A 24,778-nucleotide genomic window follows, 5' to 3' on the forward strand; every position below is an offset into this window, starting at 1 on the left:
CGATGTTTATCTTCTCATCGGAACTGTTTAATCAGTGATCAGAGAAAAGCTATGAGGACATACGGTCAGCTGCAGTCCACAGCTAATGAACTGCTTCAAGAGTTCAAATCAAGCAGCTGCCAGCACCCACGAAGATCAGAATAGGCTTTTTTCTTTCAAGCCTTTGGAGTGGAAGAAACAGCATGTGTAAGTTACATACAAACACAAAGCGTGAAAACAGGCCCCTTTCTTGTTTCTTTCTTTGTTCCGTGACTGTTGAGAATAAGACCCAATAGAAAACGAGCCGGACTGGGTAACCGCCGCTCACTCGCCTCTTTGTGGAGAAGATGCTGATGAGTGGAGAAAACAGTTTAGTTTTTGGCGCTGCCACAGCACATGTGTGTGAAAAAGCACTCAAAACCATCTTGGTTAGGAAGTGTCAATATTGAAGCCCAGCCTTTTGTGCGTCTCAAACTGGAACCCGAAAGGCTCAGCGATGCTCTCGGCAAATCTGTCCAACTGGAGGCTCGGAGGATCAAATGTTGCAATCCTTCATTCACTTTTGAATTATGCATTTTTCTGCAAACCACACAACATATTTTTATTTGAACAAAAAACAAAACTCGCATTGTGTCTTGTTGGGTTTTTCTTTTTCTCGATTGTTGTGTTTTCGGAGTCTGGAAGAGATGAAAATCAGCATTTATTGAGCATTGTCTGTGTTTTGAGGGCAGGCCAGTGCAGCTCAGAGGAAACGGCTAAGTGCAAAGATTCATTAAGCATTTAAAGTACATCTTTCACCTGATCTTAGACATACTAGTAAACGTTCACCCTCCCCGAAGGTCTTCACATCTTTAACATTTGACAAAATTGTAAAAAAAAAAAAAAACACTGACAGCTATTGTAACTCTGTCCTGAACTCCGCAAAGGAACAACCTGTTCAGCTTGTGTAATTCAATCAGATATCAGATATGTTGTCGGCAGAAATTCGAGAGCTTTTTTTCTTTTTTTTTCAAACCAAGTGTGCGACACATTTGATTCTAAACAATGTGGAAGTATCCAGGTTTTCTTCCATTCCCGTGGGAACAATAAGGAGTTTCTTTTTTGTTTTTTTCTGGCTCCAAACTCGCTGCCAGTCAGACGGCTTTGGCCACATCGCCTGCAGACATCTGAGTTTCTGCAGCTTATGCCAAGAAGCGCTCTGCCTCAAGCTTTCAAAGCCTAATGAACACAAAGTCACACATCCTTCATTTGGGAGAAAGGAAAAACAAAAACAAAAGAGGCATTCAAAATAATCTTGTTAATAATTTTTGTTTACACTGTTTCATGATAAAAAAAGAACATACTTTAGAAAACAACAATGAAAAAGTGTGATGAACAATCAGTTTGGCAACAGAGCGGAGCTAAGGGATTCCAAAAAGTTGTTCTTTTTTAGTCGTCCTTGAGAAAAACTGTTCTCAATCGGATGGAAGGAGGTCAATCTGGTCACCCGACAGATGTGATCGAGCCTCACACACAGAAATATGGATGGTGAAGGTGAAGGGCTGGGATGGAAGTTCAGAAAGGGAGCCATTGCATCCCCAGAAAAAAAAAAAATCAGGATTTATATATCACATCAATAGAATGGGTGAGCTGCTGTGGCGTCCATTTCTCCTGGTGTTTTTTTTTTTATTATTCTTAATCCCAGATTCTTTGAGCAGATTGGCCATAAAATTTCTGCTCCTGATGCTTTTTTAATCATTTGGTACTACATTCCCCTTAGAGTTCTGCTAAGTTAGTCTGCTAACATTTAGGTAAATGTGTATGTGGGGGGGGGTCCAGGTGGTATTTGGGGTCATGGAGGGAGTGGAGCTCAGAGGTGGGGATGTCAGCAGTCCTTCTCCTGAAATGCTTTAGTCCAGAGGTTCCTGTTTTATCCTGATGGGCGTGTTGATGGAGAGACTGCGCCGGTCCTCACGACACAACACATACTCGCTGAACTGAGACGAGTCCACGCCGCCGCCGCATGACGCCGCCACGCTGAATCCCTTCTGGAAAAGGCGCTCTAGAACCTGCAGATGACAGGAGACAACAAATGAGGCAGAGCTTCTGGTATTCCACCTCTATCTAAGGCTAAAGTGAAAGTTTTTTGGGTTTTTTTTGCTTTTCTGAAAGAAAAACACAATTTTCATCTAAAATGTTGTTTTACAAGAAGTTTAACAAATAGCCAGAGGCCCTTGGGAGTGATAACAGGAGACTTTTTGACACCTTTTTTAAAAAACACAGAACTGCTTTTGTTTTTTTCCTTAAATTAAATAAAAGTTTTCCTCTGAGAGATGGAGCTTTTCCCCCTAATTATTCATCAGAAGTGACAGAATTAAAAGTTGTAAACACTTAAAAATAAAACTCATTTGACAGCGTTTGAGGAGCAACTTTATTTAAGTTTACAAGTACTGAAAGTGACTTCTGGACGACATTTATGTTGGATGGTCAGCTGGTCCAGACCTCATGGCTCTGCAGGCTCACCGGATGGAAAATCAGCTTCACTGGTATTTGCTCAAAAAAGAAATGAATGTTATCGATCTAATAGACAAACAGATGAGCATTTATGCTGATAATCATCAGTCACAACATGCAACGTGTGCCATTAATCCCGCTCGCCTCTTTCCAATCACACAGGGATAAAAACCAGAGGGCATTCCAAACATCACACCACCTCTGCAATATTCATGCAGCTGGTGCTGGATTGTCTGCTTAACTGAGGGCCATGAGCTCAAAGGGAAGAGGGAAGCGGAGTGTGAGTGGGGTGCATTAAGGGGCTGAGTGGAGCTCAGCATGGTGATTACTGGAGCCCCTAATTTGAGTAATGAGACTGGGGTGAGAGGAGAAGTGAGGTCCGTACGCGAGGCGAGCGACGCGTGAGGAATGAGAATGAGGAGGAAGATATGGCTGATCTGAGGGAGGAAAAAGAGCCGGAGCTGCAGGGCCAGAACAGGAGATGGGGATGCATGTGAGCCCTCCAGTCTGGGGATTGACTCATACAAAGTTGAGCAAAGAGATGCTCAGACTCAAACCCGTGAACCCGACATCACTTTTCTCCCCATCATCTGCTGCAATCCACGTGGGATGTTGTTTTTCTGGATTGGGCATGTGTCTGAATCGCAGTCAGAGGACGGCTGCGTGTTTACTCCTTCCCCCTTCCTTTTAATGGAGTGTGCAGTGCATGGAAATGAAAGGTCTCGCCAAGGGCTAACCCTGTCTGCCAGAGAGGTTTACACAACATAGATGTTTTTCAGATCCCTGCTCACATCGACACACAGACCCAAACTGAGAGATGACTCTCTAATTACAATAAGCCCATCAGATGCTAAACTGAGGTGATGAGGCCAACGTTTGACCACCTCAAAAGACCTCACCTCCTGACTAAAACCACAACGTGACATGGCACGCTGCTCCTGTACACACAGGACTTCTGGGAAATCGTCCCCCCTGTCTCCCAGCCGTGAAAAGATGACAAAAAACTGCAGTTTGTGAGACAGACGGAGCGACAGACAACGGACGGTGAGGACGGCTAATTGAGAGACCTGCCCAAACATCAACCCCTCTCCCCCCGAATCCATGACAGCCGACAGAAAAGCCCAACAATTATGGAAATCACATTACATCGCCTTCTTTGATCATTGCATCATGTTGCATTTCCCCCCATCTTCTCTTAACACATGTGGGACTGTCATGATCGGCAACAAATTTGGTCACAGAGGAGAAAGGTCTGATCATTGAAGATAGACGAAAAACTATTTTTTATTTTTTTTCCTTCACTAACGCACTGCAACGCAAAAGACTTAAGGATATCATTATAGATGGTTGTAAGTGACTCCAGGACACTGTAATGACAATAAGCAGCTATAAAAAAAAGTCTTCACGTTTAGTTTTGTCACAGTGAATTAGCTCCATGGGGGGATAAACAATACATGGAATAATTAAGCTGTAACCAAGCAGAATCTTTTCATTTCCACAGGACAATGTCCTGAAATCCATCCCTGCTGATAGCAGAAAGAAATGCACAAGAACATTTCTGGTTGCAAAGTTCAGCATGATCTCTGCAGGCTTCCATACCTCAGCTGATATTGTACTTATAAAGATTTCTCTGCTTGCTTTCCTGCTTGAACCAATGCATAACAAAATACTCTGATTCTGAGCAGATGATTGGACAAAGTCTCCAGTCGAGCACCAAGATTTCCATGAAACAGGTTTATACCTAATTAGCTGGTTTGTCTTTCAACCTGCTCTGAAAACAGGAGCACTGGAATCAAACTGTGACAGCAGAAAGTTTTCTGGGTCTTTGTCAAACTTGATCTTTTTCTTTTTTGTCTGTGTTCTCCAGCTTGACAAGCATTGAAAGGCACTTCGTCAATCCCCATTACAGTAATAAAGCATTCTCCTTACTAGAGAAGGCCTTTCAAACAAACATATCAAACCGCATTTAACCAGCTTAAAGAGATGCCACTCAGCTTGGGCTCGCTGTGGGGATGAGCCTCCCTTCTCTAACCTCCCATCGTCACAGCAAAGATGGCAGCACAGGAATCAAAGTGGAGGAGTCTCAGGCCTGGAAATCGGAGAACAATGCAATATTGATGGCTGCCAGGGAGCGCAGGCACACTCGCAGCAGCTCACAGGAGGAGCTGGAAGACTCTTGCTCTTCTTGGCACAGGTCTAAGAACTGATCGACATGTGTGACACACACCGGAGCACGCGATGGGCGCAGAACTCAGGGGGTCGCTTTTGTTCAGCAATGCACAAACTTGACAAGAAGCGCTAACTGCAGCCCCTGCACCGCATCCCCTGATCTTTGCCTGCATGCAGAATGAGGAGGCTCCGACTCTTTGTAATCCTCCAAGCCATCTGACAGGCTTTTTCCGACAAAAGCGGAGCCTTTTCCCAGAGAGGTTGTGGAAAATCGGTGCAAGTGGACACTTTTAGGTCTTCAGCTATTCACAGAGGAGTTTAGATCAGAACACTTGTGCAGGAATGCAAAACCTGACTATGATGAAGTCTCACACACCGAACTACACAGATCTAGCTAACTCTCACTCCAGTATTTATGAATCAAATCTTAATTTTTTGTTTTTCTTGATGCAGTTAAACAGTTTTTTCCTTCCTTTTGGTCTTCCTAAAACTGGTACTTCATAACATCAACTGTGAGATAAACTCTCAGATTAAATGATCATAAATCACTTTTTTCTGAGAAATAATAAAAAACCTGTTTTCAAAGCAGTTCTTCAACCAAAACAAAAAGTAATTAACTGCAACTTCAGTGTGGCTGAATAATTAAATTTTTCATTTTTCATTTTGTGAAGAAAAAAAACTTTATTTGGCTTATTTAATGCCATTGTTTTTTTTAATGAAAAATGTATTTTTCAGCCTCCTAAACTTGTAAACAGACATTTTAGAATAACTATAAACAGATGAATGCAACAGAAAATATGTGTTAAGCACTTTCCTGGATCTCCTGCTTTGATTTTCCAGGTTTTATCCTCCCTGTAGGACATTCTAATCTGCTTTCCCCTTCACCCACGAAGGCGTATCAGTCCCCCGAACTCCCCCGTGTTAACATCTCACTGCGCCGCTCAGGCCACAGAGGAGCTGCGTGTGAGCTTGTGTGGCCTTGTCTGCTCTGATGGGCTCGGCTTGTTCAGCTCGCTCAGGATTGATGGAGCGCCGGCGTGACATGTAAGGGAGTGTTGCGACATGTTGCGTTCCCCGCCTTGGCAGCAGGGGGACGAGAGGCCCTTCTCTACGGCTGCATCGGCTGTCACATTGATGAAGGACAGATCGGCTGTGGTCTGATCTGAGTGCTTCATCATGGTGATGTATGGAGCGGCGAGTCTAACTCCAGCGCCGGGACAAGTGTGTGTACACCTCTGTGACTCGCTGGCTAAATGTTTTCTCTACCTTCTGCTTCTCGGCTATAGCCTTCATCACTGTGCAGGTGGTTGGAATTATTCCCAAAATGACTTTATGGAGGATCACTTGCCAAAAAACTGTTGATTGTTCCTGCTGTCTCACATTTGAATGCACTAGAAAAGCAATTGAGGGGGGGGGGGGGGGGGGGTTGTTTTCAGCACCCATTCTTGCATAGCTTCTTTCTGGAGAGCACAAAATAATGCTGTTGTTGCACACCTAACTAAAGAAAAGATCATAAGAATAAGACGAAAAAATGTGTTCATAAAAAGATAATTATTTGGAATGGTTGAAACAGATAAACACACAAAGCAAGTTTTTGTACACACACAAAAAAAGGTGACTTTGTGAGCAGGAGGGGGGTTCAGGCTTTAAATCAGCCCTGGAGCTTACAGACCTTCTCTTGGACCAGACATGTCCAAAGCCTGGTCTGTGGACCAAATGCGGCCCACGTTCAAATTTCTACCGGCCCTCAAGCTGCTGTTCTAATATCAATCATAAGCCACCCCCAGCACTTTCAAAGAACTACGATTTCTTGATTTTGATTGGCTAAATTCGTCATAAGTTGTTGTAAACCTGTGGAAACAACCTGAGGCTACTTGACCTTCAAGGGGGCCAAACAAGAAGAACAGATGTATTGGTTCCTGTGATTAAATCCCTTCTAAATAGGATCCATTTCTGTTATTTTCCTGTTCAAATGATTTAAATTTACATTGACTAATATTAAATAATAGATAATATTTCATATGAACCCAGATTTAATGTTGACTAAGGTTTTTTTTAGTCTTTTTTTTTTTTATTTGTTTCTGGTCTTTAAATATAAAATTCACAGTATTTTTGGTCAGTTATTAGAAAATGATTCTGTTCTATGTGTAAAACATGAAAAGTATCCCACCGCAATTAAAAAAAAAATTAATTTGCATTTATTGTTATTATAAGGGTTCAAAGAATACAGACCGAATGGTTGGCCCTCCCAGATTTTCACCTCACCAAATCCGACCCTGTCTGCAAAAAGTTTGGACACTCCTGTCTTAGACCTTCACGGCACAGCGAAAGACGACAAAACAAGCAAATTGTGTCGAAAAATCTCGCTTTACTGGAAACCATCTGCTGCTTTTGCCTCATCTACATGGATTCAATGAGGCGGACGCCTCCACTGCGCCCGCATGCATGTGTTTGCGATTTTGATTGTGTTTCTGATGGAACATTTTGCATCTGTGTGTCAAAAGGGAGAGAACGTGGACAACACAAACTCCAACCTAAACCAAAATCTAGCACGATATGCAGTGAGGAAGAGGTCTGTGTGCAGGATGTCATGAAGATCCAGCAGTTTGTCTGAAAAGAGGATTTCATTTCAGCAACTTAATAAAAAGCCAGAACAATAAAGCAGCCCTTCAGATCCTGTTAGTCAGATGAGCTCTCATCCTGTAAGCCTCACTGGTAAACAGAGCGGGAAAATGTTGTGTTAGTTGATGCGGCCAATTAATTATATTGTAAGTCATTTAAAAATCTATAAAAGAAGTATAAACTGGTTTAGGCTGTTTGAGAAATTGTAAGTACGGTATTAAAAAATGCAATACGTGTATTTCAATTGCCCTGAGCGGTGTTATATTGGAGTCTTTTTAAAAAAGGAGCTGTGTCTTAAAAAGGAGTAAAGTGTAAATTATGCATATCATTTTCCCCCTTCTTTCCATTCCTCTTCTTCTGCTTTTCGCAGGAAAACATGGCCGCAGTCCACACACGCTTTGTCCCGCACGGTCTGCTCACCTCCCTGGAGGTGGTCTATCACAGGAGGAGGGGGTGGAGGTGTCAGAGCACACTAGCCTGCCTGAGAGAGGGTCTCGTGGGTGCTGGAGGGGTGAAGGCTCCTCTATGTGTTAGTTTGCTGATGGCTTTAGGCTCGTGAGTGTGTTATATGGAGAATGTGGTGTGAGACTGTTATGTTTCCTTTCAATGCCCCTCCTTCAGACCTCGCTGGCTAACACAGCTGTAAAACTCATTTTTGGAGTTGTTTTTTTGACATCTCAACACCAAGGTCAGATCTGACGTCACAAAGGAGACGGCTGACCTCCAACACTGTTGTGCGCATACTTTACTTGAAAAAATATGAGTGGAATAACAAAAAAAATCACGCCGAGATTTTGCATCAAGGTTCAACCTTTTCAGTAGGAAAGTCTCTAACCATCTTTAAGCCGTCTGAAGCTACAGATGCTTTAAATTTAAGCTACTTAAAAAATAAACCTGCAGACAAGCAAAACAGAGAAAGGAAGAAACCTCCCGCCTCTGTATACAGTCCTGGTTTTCCATCAGGAAAATTTGTGGTAAACTATAAAGCAGGAAAAGAGCTGAAAAAATGTGTTTTATATTTACAAAAGTACAAAAAGGTGCCACTGAGAAAATCTGACTTAGCAGAACTTTGAGGGTCTTGCAGGAAACCATCCCAATCCAAAAACAGCGACTCTAAATTTGATCAGGAATAAAATAAAAAAATGTTTACGTCTATCCAAAACCAAAACAAATGTTCTGCAGCATCAAAGTCAGCAGCACAGAAAATAATGATGCTTCTTCTTTGACGTGAACTATAGAGAGCATAGAGAGGCTCCATTCAAACCAGCAAATGTTCAGAAACAGACACTCATCTGATGATCCTGTTGAAAGTAAAACAGTTGAAGGCTCAACTATTTATCACTCAGATATGGTGAATCATTTTGCATATTTGAATATTTAAAGGGTGATGGTGATGCAAAAGAGGATGCACAGTGATGAAGGCTATAGCTGAGCAAAAAGCTCAGTTTGGCCTAAATAAAATAATACTGTTTGCTTTAAAGACCCACTCCAATGAAAATCGTGTTTTCGGTGTTTTTAACATTTTCGTGTAGCATTTTTTTCTAACAATAAAGGACATTTGTTGAGAAAAATAAGTTCAAAATTGCATTTCTGAATATTTCTTTATTCAAATCGTTTGGAATAAGGAGCAGACCAAAAAATGCGGTTGGAAAAAGAGCATATTTGTGACGTAGGAAATTCGCTCCCTGCTCCGCTCCTCTCCGACACATCCACTTGTTGATGACTGATCCATCTACGCCTTCTGTCTCAAAATTGTACGACTGCATAGCTCCAATATCGCTTTCCATTTTTTTTGTTTTGTAACGTTAGGTTGGGGGTGTGAGGGGCTGGAAACTAGCAGGAGATCTTAAAAACAGATTAGTTATGGGTACCGGGCGGAGGGAGCGGGGTTTGTCCTAATGAATAACTGCCGCTCTGCTGAAACTATGTCCTAAAAGACAACACCGATTTAAAAAAAAAATTTGGATAAAAAATAATTAAAAGACCACTGGTAATGCTTTTAAAAATTGATCGTAGGATGATCGTAGTGGGAATTTAAACAGAACCAGCTTTTTTTCAGAATTCCAGTCCTGTACTGAGGACACAGACTCCCTCCTGAATGAAACCTTACTTTCTGAGGAGGTCAGAGAACCCCCTCCCATCCCCATCCCCTCCCCTGCCTACAGTCTGACATTGAAAAGTCTAATGGAGCATTAGAAACAAAAACTGAGCTTCTGAGTGCAGCACTTATCAACCATGACAACGTTGATTATCATAACCTCCACACGGGTCCTGGTTCCATGAGGACTCACAGTAATTGTTTTTCATAAATGTCAAGAGGGGATAAAAAAAAATCTGGTGAGCAGAGAGAATTTCATTCTGCTTTGTTACCTGAACAGAGTTGAGCCTGCAGTAGCCATTGAGCGGGAAGCGGATGACGTGCGTTGGGTCCTGGTTCCATCCAGCATTGACGGAGTTACACATAACATCTCCTGTCTCAGGGAAGATCTCCTCTATCAGGACCTTCTCGCCGCTCAGGGCGATCCTCTCGCCGAGGTCGGGCGTGACTCGCACCACCAGGCAGTCGCAGGGCTGTGCCATCCGTCGCTGCTCCCGCTCCTGCTTCCAGCGCTCCAGCTCCTTGATCATAGGCATCAGCTGGTAGTAGCGCGCCTCCTCGTACAGCAGGTGGAAGTCCTGTACAGGCAAATGAGCATGGAGACGAGAGCGGTGAGTTACAGTCCTCCTGGCTATATGTGTGACTAACACACAGTGTCTTTTACATCGCATCTCCTTGCCAAGGTCACAGAGAAAATCCAGCACATATAAAGTTCTGTGTAATATTGAGAAGTCAATAAAAAGTTATTATTCCTGTAAGTCACCCTAAAGCAAAAATACAGAAAATATCCTTGAGCAGACTCTCCAGACTTGACATGCAGCAACACCAGATATAAGTCACAGTTATGCATGAAAGATCAAAAACCTAATGCACAGAGATGTGCCAGTGAGCTGTCTATTTTAAACTTGTCAGTCTACCTTTTTCCAAAGTGTCCAGTCTTCTAAATTTTCAGAATGGCAACAGTTTAATGTTTTAGTTACCTGCTCCAGCAAAAGCTTCTGGTTGAAAATCAGACAAAAGTAACACAAAACAACTCTAAAACTGTAAACCTATTAAAGCTCAACCCCAATAATCTTCTATTCTATTGTAAAAGCATTCCTAGCGGTCTTTTCATTATGATTATGCTGTTTTTAGCCAAAATCAAAAAAGCTTGTGTCGTTTTTTAGGACATAGTTTCTGCAGAACGGCAAAATTTCATCAGAAATTGGCCTCTTAGTTCTGGGCGGGACTGTTAGTGAGGAGTACGCCTGCCCCTTTCCCATCTTCCACCTGTTTACGTGTTCTCCCGCTAGCTTTCAGCCTCTCACATCCTCAACCTAACATTACCCGTGCAACAAAAATGGCGAGCAGTATCAAATAATATATGAAGTCAGATGCCAGCTCAGTTGAGGAAAAAACAAAGACGTACACGGATCCATTCGTTTTCAAGTGGATGCGTCAAAAAGGTTGCTCCTACGTCATATCTATCCGTTTTTCGATGGCATTTTTTTTTTGTCTACACGATTTGAGAAAAAAATGATCATAAATTCTATTTTAAGGTTAATTCTTTTTATAAATGTCTTCCATCATGAGAAAAATGCCACAAGAATATGTTAAAAACACCTTAACATGAAGTTCATTGTCTTTAAGCTGAACTTGCAAACAAATGTTCTCATCCTCCTCTCCCAACAGGAGCAGCAAAGTGAGATCAGCAGGGCAACCCTTCATAATAAAAGCACAGCCAGGCCTTCCTTTGCGGCACTGTAACTCTGGCCTCCCGCATGCACTGACTCCAGAAAGGCCGTCAGAGGGGCTCCAGCGACGTGGGATGCTGCATTCCTGTGTGCAGACAATCGGCAGCAGATTGCCTGCCTCTCGCTCCTGGAAGGGGCTCGCTGGGGGCCATTCGCCCCTGCGCTTTTGCCTCTAATTTCCCACAAGACCAGATGGCACCATCTTTCACCGCTACCACAGAAATACAGAGACAGAGGTTCGCGGTTGGAGGCGGAGGGGAGGTGAGGCAAAGATTTGTGTGAGAGAGCATGAGGACAATCACCAGCTGAAGACGTTTTTTAATGTATTCCTCGTACAGAGGGAGTTTTATGTTAATAAGGCTCGTGGCCCGCTGTTAAGCTCCTATTAGAACAAGATCTAATTAGGTTACACCTAAATACCGCAAAGCTTTTTGCTAAACAATTAGTAATTAATATGTCTATGTTCCGGTTAGTGTATCACAATGAAAGAAGGATGACAGCTTAATTCCCGACAAAATGTTGACGCTGACATTCAGAAATAAATCTTTGGTGACACAATGAGAAGTTTCAGAGAAGAAAAAGTAAAGGCTGAAGCAGAGGTCTTATGGGTGAGGGCTGGAGCACATCCTCCTCCAAAGTGAGTCAGTGTGTTTTTGCTTCCAGAGCAGCATATGTTTCATGCAGGCTGCATCAGTGGCGACAGTGGATGTTTGGTGCTGGGGCTGCTGGGGAGCCCTGATCTAAAAAGAGCTTTTTCCCCTTCCGCTTTCCGGACCACTGCTGGGCACAGACACGAGCGTGGCTGCAAACAGCACATTCATTAACCTCACTGCTTCTGTCAGACTCTTTCGCCTTGAAAAGCCTCTCTCCTCTAAACAGTCATCTGAGGCGTGCAATTGTCACCCAAACACAGCTCCATCTGGACGCAGACTTGACGCAACATATTTTAAGTTAAAGGTCTAATAATTATGATTTCAATTTGCAGAATAAAGGAGCAGAGGTACTCTTCCGCCTCATGTTTCCCTTCCTTTTCTCTGTGTCTCTTTTTCTCCTGGCCTTCTTGCTGCAGCTGACAAAACCCGTTGTGAGACGCCTCCCTTCAGGCAACTTTTTGTATCAAAGTGTTGCCCCTCATCCTTCACAGGTCTGAAGCCATGGATGGATATGTTTTTAACAGGGGTCTGTCTGCAAGGCACTTTAGTCATCCAGAGCAGCAGAAAACAACAGAATACTCCAAAGCGCCGAGGTGAGGATGAGAAGCAGACAGGGGCCAAGAGCTTCGTCCCGATTGCCAAAGCTAAAAGCTCTGTGAGAGCATTCACCCCCTAATTCTGTGTCCAAAAAACATGTTTGAGCCTCAAAATAATGATCCAACTCGAACAGCCATCGGTGAGGCCGGATTTCAGGGCAGCAAGGGGAGAACAGAGAGATGTGAAGGAAGAGAAAACGATGGAAAATGTCCCTTTGGTCACATATTTGCTAAAGTGAAAGCAAAAACACAAAGTAAAGATCCTTTAGCTCTTAAAACAAAAGAAATCCATCTGAGCTTAATGTGAAAGCTTGAACAAACCAAACCAAAAACTAAAATTGAAATAATTTTTAATGGCCTTAACTTGACTGAGCATTGCTCGCAACCCCTGCTCATTTGCTTCCACTGATACAGGCTGAAATATTTCTTTTTCTATTCTGCTCAGACTTTCACATTGATTTAGCAAAACACACAGCACTGCGGCTGCCAGCAGCAGAACAGACCCAGCCCCCGGGCGACGGCAAGCCTGATTGTGTTCAGATAAGGACATGCTCAATTCCGCCTTTCACTATTTGCATTTTTTTCTACTTCAGCCAAATTGAAAGGTATGCAGATCAACACAGGCTCACATGAGTGGGTCATAATGAGCTGAAGCGAAGGAAGTCCAATGCAGTCTCCTCATCCGTGGCGCCTGATTGGACCGTCAAGATTTCGCAGAACGAGAAAGAGACAAATAAAACGCAGAAGGGAAACTAATCGCTTCTGAGTCATACAATCATTTGCCAAAATATGCAGGATTTTCATGTCATGTTTTGTTGTTTGAGGTTTGGTTCTTGCTCCGACCGTCCGTGGGGCCCAGAGAGTTTGCCCCGGGCTTTTGAGTAGCTTAGCCTCGCCTTGTTACCTTGTTCAGCATGATAAACAAGAGACCAGAGAAAGGTCATGCAAGCTGAGTCGCAGAAGAAAAATAGATCTAGAAAACCAAAGAAAAACCTGGACAGGAAAGGAGAAAAGAGTCGTTTCAAAGCCAAATAATCGACAGAGAGGGGGATTCATGTACACTGCCACCCTGCTGTTCTGCTTTTTGGGGCTTGTTTTAGTTGAAGTCACTCACTCACTCTTCTCTCTCCTATCAGGCTAATCTTCAGCAGCGGCATGCAGATGTGGTCTGTAAAAGCTTGTGATATGCAAACCAGAAGGTTCCTGCCAGGAGCAAACAGCAGGCCGACACCGGGAGCTCCGAGCCGGTGGGGCATTTAGCAATCAAAGAGAATGAGAGTATTAGAAACACTGGATGATCATCGGGCAAACAGCCAGAAAAACATCTGATGTTTTTGTATCAAACTCAAAAATGGGATCTGCACATTTGCAACATTTCTTTTCCGGCGCTCGGCACAAACATCTGCCGTGTGTAAAAACAGTCCAGTAAGGAAGAATCATTTGTGGTGCAAGTTGCCATGTGAGGACAGCTTTTTTAGGTAACAAGGAGCAGAGTGCAGCTTGCCTGTAGGTATCAAACCACAGCAACATTTCCACACCTTTTCCCCCCACATCTGAGGGGGGGTTTGGTGAAGACAACACCAGGCCATGCTCCAGTCACCCAGTTACAGCTCAGTCGTGCTTCTGTTTTCACTGTTGATAATCCAGTGAGATTTGAAGGCGGTATTGCTCAAGCACAGTTAGCAGCTCTGCAGTGGCTTTAGATCATTTTAAATGAGCTAACACAGGAGTAAAGCAGACTCTTTAACAGTATTAGTTTGAGAAAACGAAACACAACTTCACACAGTTACACACAAAACACTGTGCTGCAGCCTGGATTCGTACCTTAAAGTCATCTGGAAGCAGCAACTTGCTGGTCCTCAGGAAACTGAGAATATAGCGGAATATCTCCCCGTCCCGATCTATGAAGTAATGCTGCTTCAAGCTGTCCAACACGATGGGCTCGGTGCCGTTGAACAGACGACTGATTCTGAAAATTGAAACGCACAGATAGCCACACACACAAACACATAAAAAAATCAGTTAGCTTCCCTTTGAATGCATGAAACAATAACCCTCCATTTATTCTTCAATTTAACACACTAAGCTGGAATTGAATTAGCATCCCAATTTTGAAACGAGGGGCTTCGGGTGCAGCTCCAGACTTGTTTGAAGTGTCCCCTCTGCACAGAGACTTCAACGATATTTGCACGCTTGCTGCTCGTGCTAACAGAGGTGACTGCAGCATCGCGGCTCTACTTTTCCATCTGTCAGAGTAGAGGAACTATGGAAGAATTAGCAGCGCACAACTGTATGCCAACCCGTATCTGTTTTAAGGGGGATTTTAAATTTCATTTATCAATCATTTTATCAGGAAGATCTCATTTAGATCTGTTTTTTTAAAGGAATCCCAGCAAAGAGAAACATTCTTACACAACCCAAGACATTTTGTACAATCAAAACAGTGAAAAATGTAAATAAATAAATATATCAGTTTTTCATTACACCAACTGAAAAAAAAGCGCAAATCAGTTGTTAGTTGCTACGTGACTTTTGATCACATTGTTTTTAGGCAGGGTGAATGCAAAAGCAAATCAAAATGTGCAGAGTTTGAATATAATTTTAAATTTTCAAACAAAAGTAATAAAAAATTGTATGAAACACATACAATTTTATTTTAAATATACACAAACAAAGGATACATGTCAGGAACTTTATTGTAATTTATGCACACTTGTTGCTGACAAGTGCACGGCCAGATTAAGGGCTTATTTAAAGTTAGCTGCAGGGACTCGTCAGGACAAAGCGTGGACATTTCTATTATCTTAAAGCTTCCATCACACCGAGCTGGCGACAAGCCTCCAGATAACCTTTGACAGTTACTCATTTCCTCTGGTTTCCTGCCACCAATCTGCAGGTCCCTTCTGTTCTAACGCCATCACCTCATTCTTTTGAGTTTAAGCTCCTCCTTTAATCACTTATATTTCAAATATTGTGGTAGGGGAAAATGTAGGAAGTGCTTTCAAGATCTGAAACCGTACTCTTCCTGTGCTGCATAAAATGCCAAACTGCTGCATTAATCAAAGAAAATGAATTGTAATACAGAACAGCTTTCAGAAATTCTCTGCACATTTACAGTACATCGTCTCTTGGAGAGACAGCTCCTGGCACGCCGCTGTGTTGCTGCTGTCAGTTTGAAGTAAGCAGCATTTAAATAACACCAACAGATTCAAGGCTGGCTGACAAAGCTGCGTGACGAGGAAAAGCACAAAACCTATTTGCAAAAACACTCTGATCAGTAAACACACCCAGTGCTGCCTGAGCACGGGCATTGTCAAACTCTATTACAACACACAGAAGGGGAGCTACAGAGGGAATGTCAATGAGCAAACAGAGGAGCCGCCTTCACCCACAAACCCATTCTCACAAATGTGAACTAGCTTGCATTTATTCCTCGGATCTTCTGATCCTGATTGGTCGGCCCAACATGCTTTCCCCATCAAGTCGAATTGGCGCCATCTCTTTTCTTTGACTTGTAAAGAAGCAAAGATGGTCCTCTCTCCCCTCCTGCCATCCCTTCCCTCGCTTCTTCCTCTGCCTCCGTTCCTCTCCCTCGCTCGCTTTCTCTCTGGAAATCGATGCAAAAAGCTTTATAAAAAACCAATACTCATCTCCCTGTTTTGCCTGAGGTGTTCCTTTCTCATATGGTCTTGCAATTCTTCCAGCTAGAATTTCACCATACCCCTTCAGGCTACCTCTGTTTTTCATCTCCACTTTTTTAAAAAGCAATTAAAATGCTGCCTGTTTTCCTTTTTCTTTCCCTTTCCTCCACTCCTTTCTCACTCGCTCCCCTTCTCCTCTGTTGGCCTACTCATTTTTCCCCTTTCTGTTAAATCCCTATATTGGAAGGAATGTGTGTGTGTGTGTTGGGGGGGGGGGGTATGAACAGGTAGGATGAGAGAAAAAAGTGTGAGGGGTGGGGGTTTCCTGGAGGGGAAGCACAAAGAGAAATTAAGAGACAAGATACACAAACAGAGCAAGCCTGAAGGAAAAAGAAAGATTGGCGAGTGGAGGAGAGCAACAAGAAAAACAGAGATGGGATGAGGAAGGGGAAGTTAAGAGAAATGCGCAAACAGGGAGAGAAAAAGAAAAGCAAAAAAAAAAAATTACTTTAAGAAAGACCCATGGAGAAGGAGGGATGTGGCAGGAGGTTATGAAGGACAGCAGCTGCTCAGATCTACCACCCAGTGGTTACAAACGAGGGGAGCAAGTGGGCAAAATGTGCCGGCACAGGCAGGTTCAGAAGTGGCTGTGTGGTGAAGTCTCCAAGCAACTTCCTGAGAAGTGGGAGGTGGATCTGGGTGAGCCTGTCTGGTCTGACAGCGAAAGAAGGGGTTTTGCTGAAAAGCAGCAGCACAGAGAGCTGATGGTTCTAGAAACGGGTTCACAGAAATGCTTGGTGATAGGGGGATTTCTGATAACCCTTGTGCTATCCTAGGCACGTTAACATTGGGAGTTGGGTCATCTGGACCCCACATGACAGTGCGCTGACCCTTTTTCTTCAATGATTTGTGATCTTCACTGGTGTCTATGGATTACATTAAATCCACTCCACCTTTATTCACCTTTGTCCTGGTAGGGATAACACGTCAATGTAAGGATCGGGTCATCTGGACACCATAGGATAGCACAACGGATAAATCTTTTAACTTGTGGAAAAAGTGTAATCAGGTTCATGTAGGTACAAAACCAAAGAGGAGAATCCCCTTTCATATGACCAATGACGAAGAATGACAGAATTTATGTGCTTTTCATGTAAACACCCCATGAAGTTGGGATGAATTCCACCATTAAAAAAAATAAAATCGATTAAAAACTACAACTCCCAGAGCCCCACCCATTCACATTTGGTATCACTGAGAAAAGCCCCAGATGTTCTCTGTAGATACCAAAAGGAGTTACTTCAGTGGTTGGGGATATTCAAGTACAGAAATGTCCTCTAAAGAGGACAAATTTGCACTGCTGACAGTCAGGAGGTTAAGAAAAGCCTTAAAATTCAGACAATATAATAAAAATAAAATATCCACTTTTTCTTACAACAAACCCTTGATGCCAGACTAACTTCTTTTTCCAAAAGAAGAAACTTCTGAACTGCAGAACTGGAGCAAATCTATTAGATCTTGTTCACAACAGAATCCTCCAAAAGAGCAAAATGGTCCTTTCAAACAGTTTCTTTGTCTCAGAAACATTTGCCCTAATTTCCTCAGCTTCTCGTCGAGTGCCGAGACTGTCCTCTTTGAGAGCTACACAGAGTGCACATCAATGTTTTATGACCCCTGTCCCTTAATATGGCCCACACAGAAGAAGATGAATGAGCACACATTAGTTACTAGACTAACTTTCTCTTGGCATCCTGCATTATTTAAGGACCGATCTATTAAAAGTAATCAGCGGCTTCAAACTCTTTAACTTCTCCTTTTGGTTGTCACTTCTTCTTCTGCTTTTTTCCTGCGTGCCCTGCTCGACCGGATGTGTCTGAACGCGGCACACATGGTTATGCCAGTGTAATTGTTTTGCTTTCTGCTGTCAGCCATTATCCTAATTCACACAAAAGGGCCCCTCCTTCCACTGGCTTCAGTGGAAAGTGGAGCCCGGAGGGCGAGTGTACGCTGAGGCGGCTGGGAGTGTGGGAGAAGCAGTGTGTGTGCGTTGGTGTGTGTTTGTGTGTGTGATCAAGAGTGGGAAAGAAACAGCAAGAGACAGAAAGAGGGAGACAAGAAGAGAGAAAGAAAGAGCAAAGGAGCATGTGTGAAAAAGAGAGAAGAGGGAAAGAGCGCTCCAACCGACACCGATATCCGGCCTTTTTCTGTGAAAACACTGTTTGGATGCTCTGACGTTGCTCTATGCGGCATGTGCGCGGCGCCCTGTGAGCCCGCTCTTTCAATAACTTCTTTGTTAAAAATAAAGCCATGGAAAGAGAAAGAAAGATTGCAGAAAAAGCATACATAGTGATGGAAATGGCACTTAATCAAACAAACAAGCAAAAAAAAAAATCAGAGGTGACCTAAGATAACCTTTGGTGGCCAGAACGTCTGATCCAAATCAACTTAAATCCTTCCTATGAGTTAAACTCACTTTTCTCATGGTGTGTTGGTATCAAAGCCAGAGCTGTCAGGGATTTCCCGTCAGTGGACGATCAAGATTTTATTACTAGTGGAATACATGGACTGTTTCCTGTAGCCAGTTTGGCTGATTTTCTTATGTTCGTTTACTTTGGCCCACATGGGATTCACTGTAATATCATGAATGATACATTAGACATGAACGCTTCAGGGAGATAATGCAATTCAGCCGGGACAGAAGTTTGAGATTTCTTCTTCTTTTGAGAATATATGTGGACAAAAAAAGGATTTCTTTGAAAAAGGTATGATTTGGGATTTTTATCAATCAGGATCATAAAATCTCACAACTGGAGGTCGATCAGAATGATGGGGACTTTTCTGTCACATTGTAAAGAATCAAAAGTCTTTATAATTCTAACAGGACAGGAGGTCAGTTTTAAACTAATTTAAATACAAAATAAGGAATATGTCCCCAAAATAAAGAAGATGTTCAAGAGAAAAAAGTGCTTAAAGCTGGAGCTGAAAAGAAAGTCAATATGTAACCCGCCAATGAACTGGACTTCAATCACATTTGAAGCTGTCCTACAGCAGATGTGATGAAATGATTTCAAATCTTTACATCATTGTTTTTTTCTCCAAGGATTCCTCACAGCACTCAGATCCACTGACAACAAAAAAAGTTGAAAAACTTGCGAAAGGATTGGAGTTCATTGCAAAAAAAAAAAAAAAAGAATAAAAATTCCATATACTGTAAATTCCCACAAAGACTTTCAGAGCCTTCAGCAGAGAAACATGTGCAGCAGTTGAAATCTTAATTTACACCTCTGGAAGGATGCATAAAAGCCTGCAAGCTGTTTATCAACAAACTTTAGTCACTAATAAATCAAAAACTATCATAACTTTAGATCTTGGAAAGTGGAGATTAAGAGAACATTGTGGTCTGCAAGAAGGGATTTGGGATATAGGATAACTGTGGGATTGCCTTCATTTTTAATGCTTCATTTAAACATATTTATAATAATAATAAATACAATAGAGTGTGAAAGAAAGTCGTCCTACCTGGAGTCCGGGTACTTGGTGAGGGTCGCCAGGCTGCTGGTGTACATGTGTCCCCCGACGTCGATGTGCACGGGGGCGTTCGCTTTGGTCAGCTGAGCCGGCAGAGGGATCCCCTGGGCGGCCAGAGGAGAGACCGGGGACCGGGTCAGAGACAGTCGTGACATGCTTCTTCCCTCCTGAAAGCAGGTGTAGAGGAAAGCCATGGGAATGCAAGTCAAGGATGAGGAGGGGAAAAAAAAGTCTGAACTGTGATTCTAGACAGGGAAGTAGATGGTATCCTCTCTGAATGGCATCAGATCACTTCCATGTCTGTCTGGTCGCATATTTAGCCTGGAAATTATTGTCACCGCTCTAATTAAGTATGTTTGCATCTTTTCATGCAGGACCGCAGGCGAGGATAGGAGGATGCTTATTAGAGAACATGGGTGAGAGAGAGGGAGATGGGAAGGGAGAGGAGGTGAGGGCGGGGGTGGGCGATGCTAGGTGTCAGCCTCCAGGGAGATAAAATAAACTGCTACTGCAATATTCTAATTAAAGGTCGCCTTATGTGTTAGACGTGATGCGCCCAGACACGCCAAGCTCCAATCTGTGAGCGGGAAGAGAGGGCGCAACTTTCCTCCGCAACGCACACAAATACCCCCAAACACACTCAGACACTCAAGGATTAGGTGTTCTCCCGTCGTGTGACTACGCTGAGAACGATTGCATGGGCTCCAAACGTGCGCACATTTGGAGTTTGTGCAATCGTCCTTAGCGCGTGCACTCCAAACGTGGGTAAAAACGCACCGGAGCTCAGAGACAAAAACGAGCGCGTTGCCACAGGCCAAAACAATAAGTGCTCTTCTCCGTGAACCTCCTCTCCCATACTCCAATAACCCAACGTGCTGCTGCTCTGGGGTCACCGGGAACACTCAGAAATCCGCGATGAGCTTGTTTCGTCTAACTGGTTGTGTTTTTGCAAAACAATTTTTATAACTATTTGAGCTCATACGTCCATCCTGCAGGTGCGTAATTTTAGCCAACAGAGATTATACGTCCACTACTACCTGAATTTGGCCTCAGATTTCCAAATTAAACTCCACTTAATTTAAAACCATGATAACAGACACAGATCCACCTTAGAAACATTTTTTGGTCAAAACTAAGCAAAAAGCAAACATTTTCACAAGTAAGGCTGTTTTAGAAAATGTGGGCTTATTTACTTAAGTGATGGCATTTGTGAAAGTACAGATGACGCCCGCGGCGCTGAGAGAGGAGCCACAGGGCTCAAAGTGGGGCTTTTCCCCTCTACTTCCTCAGAGTGGTATCGTGTTCTTTTAAAGTGATTACAGGCAGGAGGGATTACATTTCAAATCCCATGAAAACTGTAATAAAAAAGGGAAATGAAAAAAACTTAGAGGAGCTCAAATAAAGTTTTGGTCACAAACACACCCGGGTCCGTCCCACCGTCGGTGCGCCTTTCTGCCCCCTCTAGCCCACACAACCAGTTCATCAAAAAACACACACACAAAGCACATTCGTGTATTTGAATGCATCACTGTCCTTAAAAAACTGCATCACTATTTCTGCCATTTCTCCATGAGCCCCCTCCCTCACAGACGCACCAGGAACACGGGCAATGAATCACACAATAAAACACATTCCGCCACAAAATCTGATATAAAGGCATCAACTTTATCTCCACAGCCTCTGACCCTGTCTGCCCCCTTCACTCCTGATCAATGAAATCCACACAGTTCCCCCCGTGAAAAGGCAGTACTAATCATTATGACAAAACAAACATAAAAGGTCCGTTCCGCTCGTCGAACGGCACCAGCCCGCTCTGTCTCTTGTCTAATCTAAAAAAAAGCTCAATATGGCGTCTTATTCCCGCTGTAAGGGAAAAAAAAACAGTCCCACATGTGTAACTTAAAGCTAAACGTGTGAAAATCGTTCAGCAGAGGATAAGGAGACCCCCGTAAGGTCCAGCGAAAGCCCGGACAGTCCTCTTCAACTGTTCTCCTAAAATCCCTGCGGAGCAGCCTGCGCTCTGCGTAAAAACCAGTGATTTCTGTGATAATAAGCAGCCACCCTACCGTTTCAAACATTGTAGGGAGTCCAGATGAAATCCGTGCCGGCGGTCAGTCGCAGCTGCTGTCCGCGTTTAACCCTCAATTTTTTCTCCAAACGAGTTTCTGTCAAAACTACGCCGCCATCCAGCTCCAACACGAGCCTATAGCCTCTGCTGCACGAAAAAATATTCCGTCCGAATCCCGCAGAAAGTAGCTTTCTATAAGACACTGGGATGTGGCCGGGATCGACTGCTTTCAAAGAGTCTCTGTAGCTTTAAAGGCTCTATCGCAAGGCTGGCTCGACCTGTCCTCACCAAGCGTCTTTGTACCAAAGCGCACAGGAAGCGTCCTTACCTTGAACATAGATGAGATGATCTCCTTCCCCTTCTCTGCTCTTATTTGGATACGCGTAAAATGTGCGCTCTTGCCGGAGTCCTGCTTCGTTTTTCTGCCTCTTGTCTGTCTTTTTTGCCTAAATGAAACTGCCCCTGTGGTTTGTTATGAGAGGAAGAAAGCCAATAATCCTTCTCTAAATAACAGAGCGGAGCTAAAAAAGAAAATTCTTGCTCCGGGCTGCCCAGGCGCCTCTGGGCCAGGGATTAGGCTACAATTAGCTCAACTCCACTCTCTCGCCCTGGCAATTTTCTCAAGGAAGAGAACGTGATACTCCCCTATTCCAGAAATTATGGCTACACAGATACAATAAGTTTTTTTTGGCTTTTTAGGGCAAAAGTAGACCGCTCATTCTGAAGGTTCAAAGTTAGGATTCTGAGGGGGGCGGGAGCCTGATAGGCATCTATTAGTTGCCAGATTTAGATGTAGATTTTAATGATTGACATTTCTTCTCATAATTCCAAAGCAGTCCGGTTAGAAGGAATGCATCTTCAGCCTGAATTTGAAGTTTAGGCAGCCATATCCTTCACTCAGGCGGCGGATCACAAAAGGCGCAATAACTTGTTGATAAAGTCGTAGTCAAAGAAAAAATATATGTTTAAAAAAAAAAGGAAAAATCCATGAGTATCTTAAACGTGGGGCTTTTTCTCCGTCGTGCCCTCGCTCTCTTCTCCTCTCCCTCTATCCTTTGCCTTAATGTCTGGAGTTGCACCGCCAAATTTCCTGCAGGCCATTAAAAATCAAATGACGTCTATGGACATGCATGCATGCTGCTGCAGAAAGCGCCCTCACAACCTGCCTGCAGCCAAATGCGCCATTTCAATTATAGCGCAGGGCTTAGATGGAGATATCTGTACAGAGCACCCCCCCCCCCCCCCAATCCACCTCCTCCTCCTCCTCTCCCTCCTCCTCCTCACTCCCCGGTGAAAGCAGGCAGCCTCCGGACTTTTGGAGAGGAAGATTGTGGCATGATTATTGTTATTTTCTAGCAGCAGGGCGACACAATGCAAGCGGCGCGGCGCACAAGTGTTGCGCCACTTTTGCAGAGGGGAGAAGCAGGTGCTCACACCGAGGAGACATTATTTATTTATTTGAGTGTTTGTTTATTTGCGGGTAAATAACTGTGAATAATTGATGCAACATTGAGCCCGGTAATTATCCTGTACCGGCTTCGTGAGAGAGGCCTGACGCTCGTTTCTTGGCATTTGGCGCCAACCAGTGTAGGAACTTGTTATTGGTCCATAGCTTTTACATGGCTCTTTTTGGTTATTTGGTAAAATTATTGACTGCATTTTTTATGCATATGCAAGTTTTTCTTTCTTATGTTGCACTTTTAACCTTTTTTTCTTTTTCTTTCAGGGCATTGATCAGGCCCGGATTTAGCCAGCCTCTCTATGGGGTGCAAGTAGAATATCAGGGGACGAGTCAAGTGCTGGAAGTTTGGGGTGTCATATCACTAAGTCCTTAAAATGCACAGAAAACCACACTGTCACATATCAGTCCATCTATCCACATATGTATCTTCTCCTTTGACATATTTACTTTTTCACAAGGTTTATATTGAATGCCCTTCCTGACACTATACCCTCTGCAATTTCCAGACTTGGGACAGGCACAAGCAGGACACTGGTCTTCGGTGCCCTTTTGAGGCTGCATTTATTTTCTTTTTATGTTAGTCTATCTTTATGTCGTCCACACATTTTTTTTTCTTTCATTTTATTTTTATTTTCTGTTTTTTTAGAGGTTTTTTTGTGTTTATTTTTGTGAGTTTTTTTGTGGTTAATTGAAGATTATTGTGGGCCATCACGTTTTGGGAGGTATATTGCATTGAGGGGCCACTCCCCCCTATGCCATGCCTAGATCCGGCTTTGATATTGGTCCTCATGTGTCCATTTTTCCATTGAAGTATCGATTTTCAACCATTGAAATTGCTTGAAGTCACCCAGTTAAAAAAATACTCCTGATATTTACCAGCAGAGATGGATGGGAGTGTGAGGACGTGTCTCTCCTTGAAGCAGGGCAAGTTTTCATAATTAGAGAGACCCCTGCGTGCCTCAGAGCGCTCCCATCTTCCCCCCTGGCAGAGATTTGTTGTTACCAGGGGTCCAAACTGGAGGGGAAACTAGATTTTTTTTCTCATTAAAGGAAACAAGCCTGGAGTTAGTTCAATTACATGAAGTATGCAGGGATGTTGTAAATTTAAAGATTTAAATAGCTTACAAAGTGGCCCCGGGCCCCATCAGTTAATTTCCTTAATTTATGGATTTTATCAGTGTCTGTGTGGAAGAAGTAGGTCATCACGCAAATTTGCATGGAGCTTCCAGTTTAGCTAAGAATCAGAGGTTTGCCCCCCTGACCTGCACCTCTGCAGGTATTGGACCGAACCCCACCTGCACATGGGTCCTGATTAAAATGACCCCCCCCCCCCCCTCTAAAGATCAAGAATGCTTATCTTGATTGCATTTTTTGACCCAGGTAATAAGATTATTGATGTCTGGTGTCTGTGATGCAGCGGAGTAAAAGATAACAGCTCTGTTCTAGTTTTTTTTTTTCCAAAGGATTATTCCGCTACATTTCTGCACAGTTTGAAATGTTTGCTGGCTTGACATGTAGAAACCCAGATATCTGCTTGATTTTAAATCCAAACCCACATGGAGGTCTCACATAGAGTCAGAATTTCCCTCTCCTGGTTGTAGTAACTGCTAATGAAATGTATGAATTAATGTATGACCTTATCCGGATGAAAACTGTGCCTCTAGGTTCAAATGCAGACGCTATTAGTGTGCTTAAAGTGACACATGGCAACGCTACGCCTGTCTCTGCTCACAGCT

The 24,778-nt window shown here is 43.3% G+C and overlaps 1 protein-coding gene across 3 annotated transcripts; it reads right to left on the bottom strand.

Annotated features, from left to right (window-relative positions):
• Nucleotides 1-153: 153 nt before the first annotated feature.
• On the bottom strand, nt 154-22,774 carry kctd15 (potassium channel tetramerization domain containing 15). Of its 3 annotated transcripts, none has more exons than XM_004067448.4 (5): nt 21,909-22,774; nt 19,504-19,679; nt 14,168-14,312; nt 9,634-9,939; nt 154-2,027 (listed from the first exon to the last, which is right to left on the bottom strand). In XM_004067448.4, the coding sequence occupies exons 1-5, from the start codon at nt 21,915-21,917 to the stop codon at nt 1,869-1,871; spliced, it is 795 nt and encodes a 264-aa protein (XP_004067496.1). In that variant the 5' UTR covers nt 21,918-22,774; the 3' UTR covers nt 154-1,868. The 3 variants fall into 3 exon arrangements, with proteins under 3 accessions (XP_004067496.1, XP_011492049.1, XP_020556107.1); XM_011493747.3 differs by lacking the exon at nt 21,909-22,774 and adding an exon at nt 21,579-21,890; XM_020700448.2 differs by lacking the exon at nt 21,909-22,774 and having other exon boundaries at nt 19,504-21,516.
• Nucleotides 22,775-24,778: the final 2,004 nt, after the last annotated feature.

This window comes from Oryzias latipes, chromosome 3, assembly GCF_002234675.1.
Source record: "Oryzias latipes chromosome 3, ASM223467v1".
Taxonomy (NCBI): domain Eukaryota; kingdom Metazoa; phylum Chordata; class Actinopteri; order Beloniformes; family Adrianichthyidae; genus Oryzias; species Oryzias latipes.

What these genes read in the sequence shown, in the direction of transcription:
- kctd15 (XM_020700448.2), bottom strand. Translation starts at nt 19,706, where the DNA reads ATGGCTTTCCTCTACACCTGCTTTCAGGAGGGAAGAAGCATGTCACGA. An exon ending in ACCAAGTACCCGGACTCCAG is followed by an intron (nt 14,313 to 19,503) that starts GTAGGACGACTT and finishes TTCAATTTTCAG; the next exon opens with AATCAGTCGTCTGTTCAACG. An exon ending in TGCTTCCAGATGACTTTAAG is followed by an intron (nt 9,940 to 14,167) that starts GTACGAATCCAG and finishes TTGCCTGTACAG; the next exon opens with GACTTCCACCTGCTGTACGA.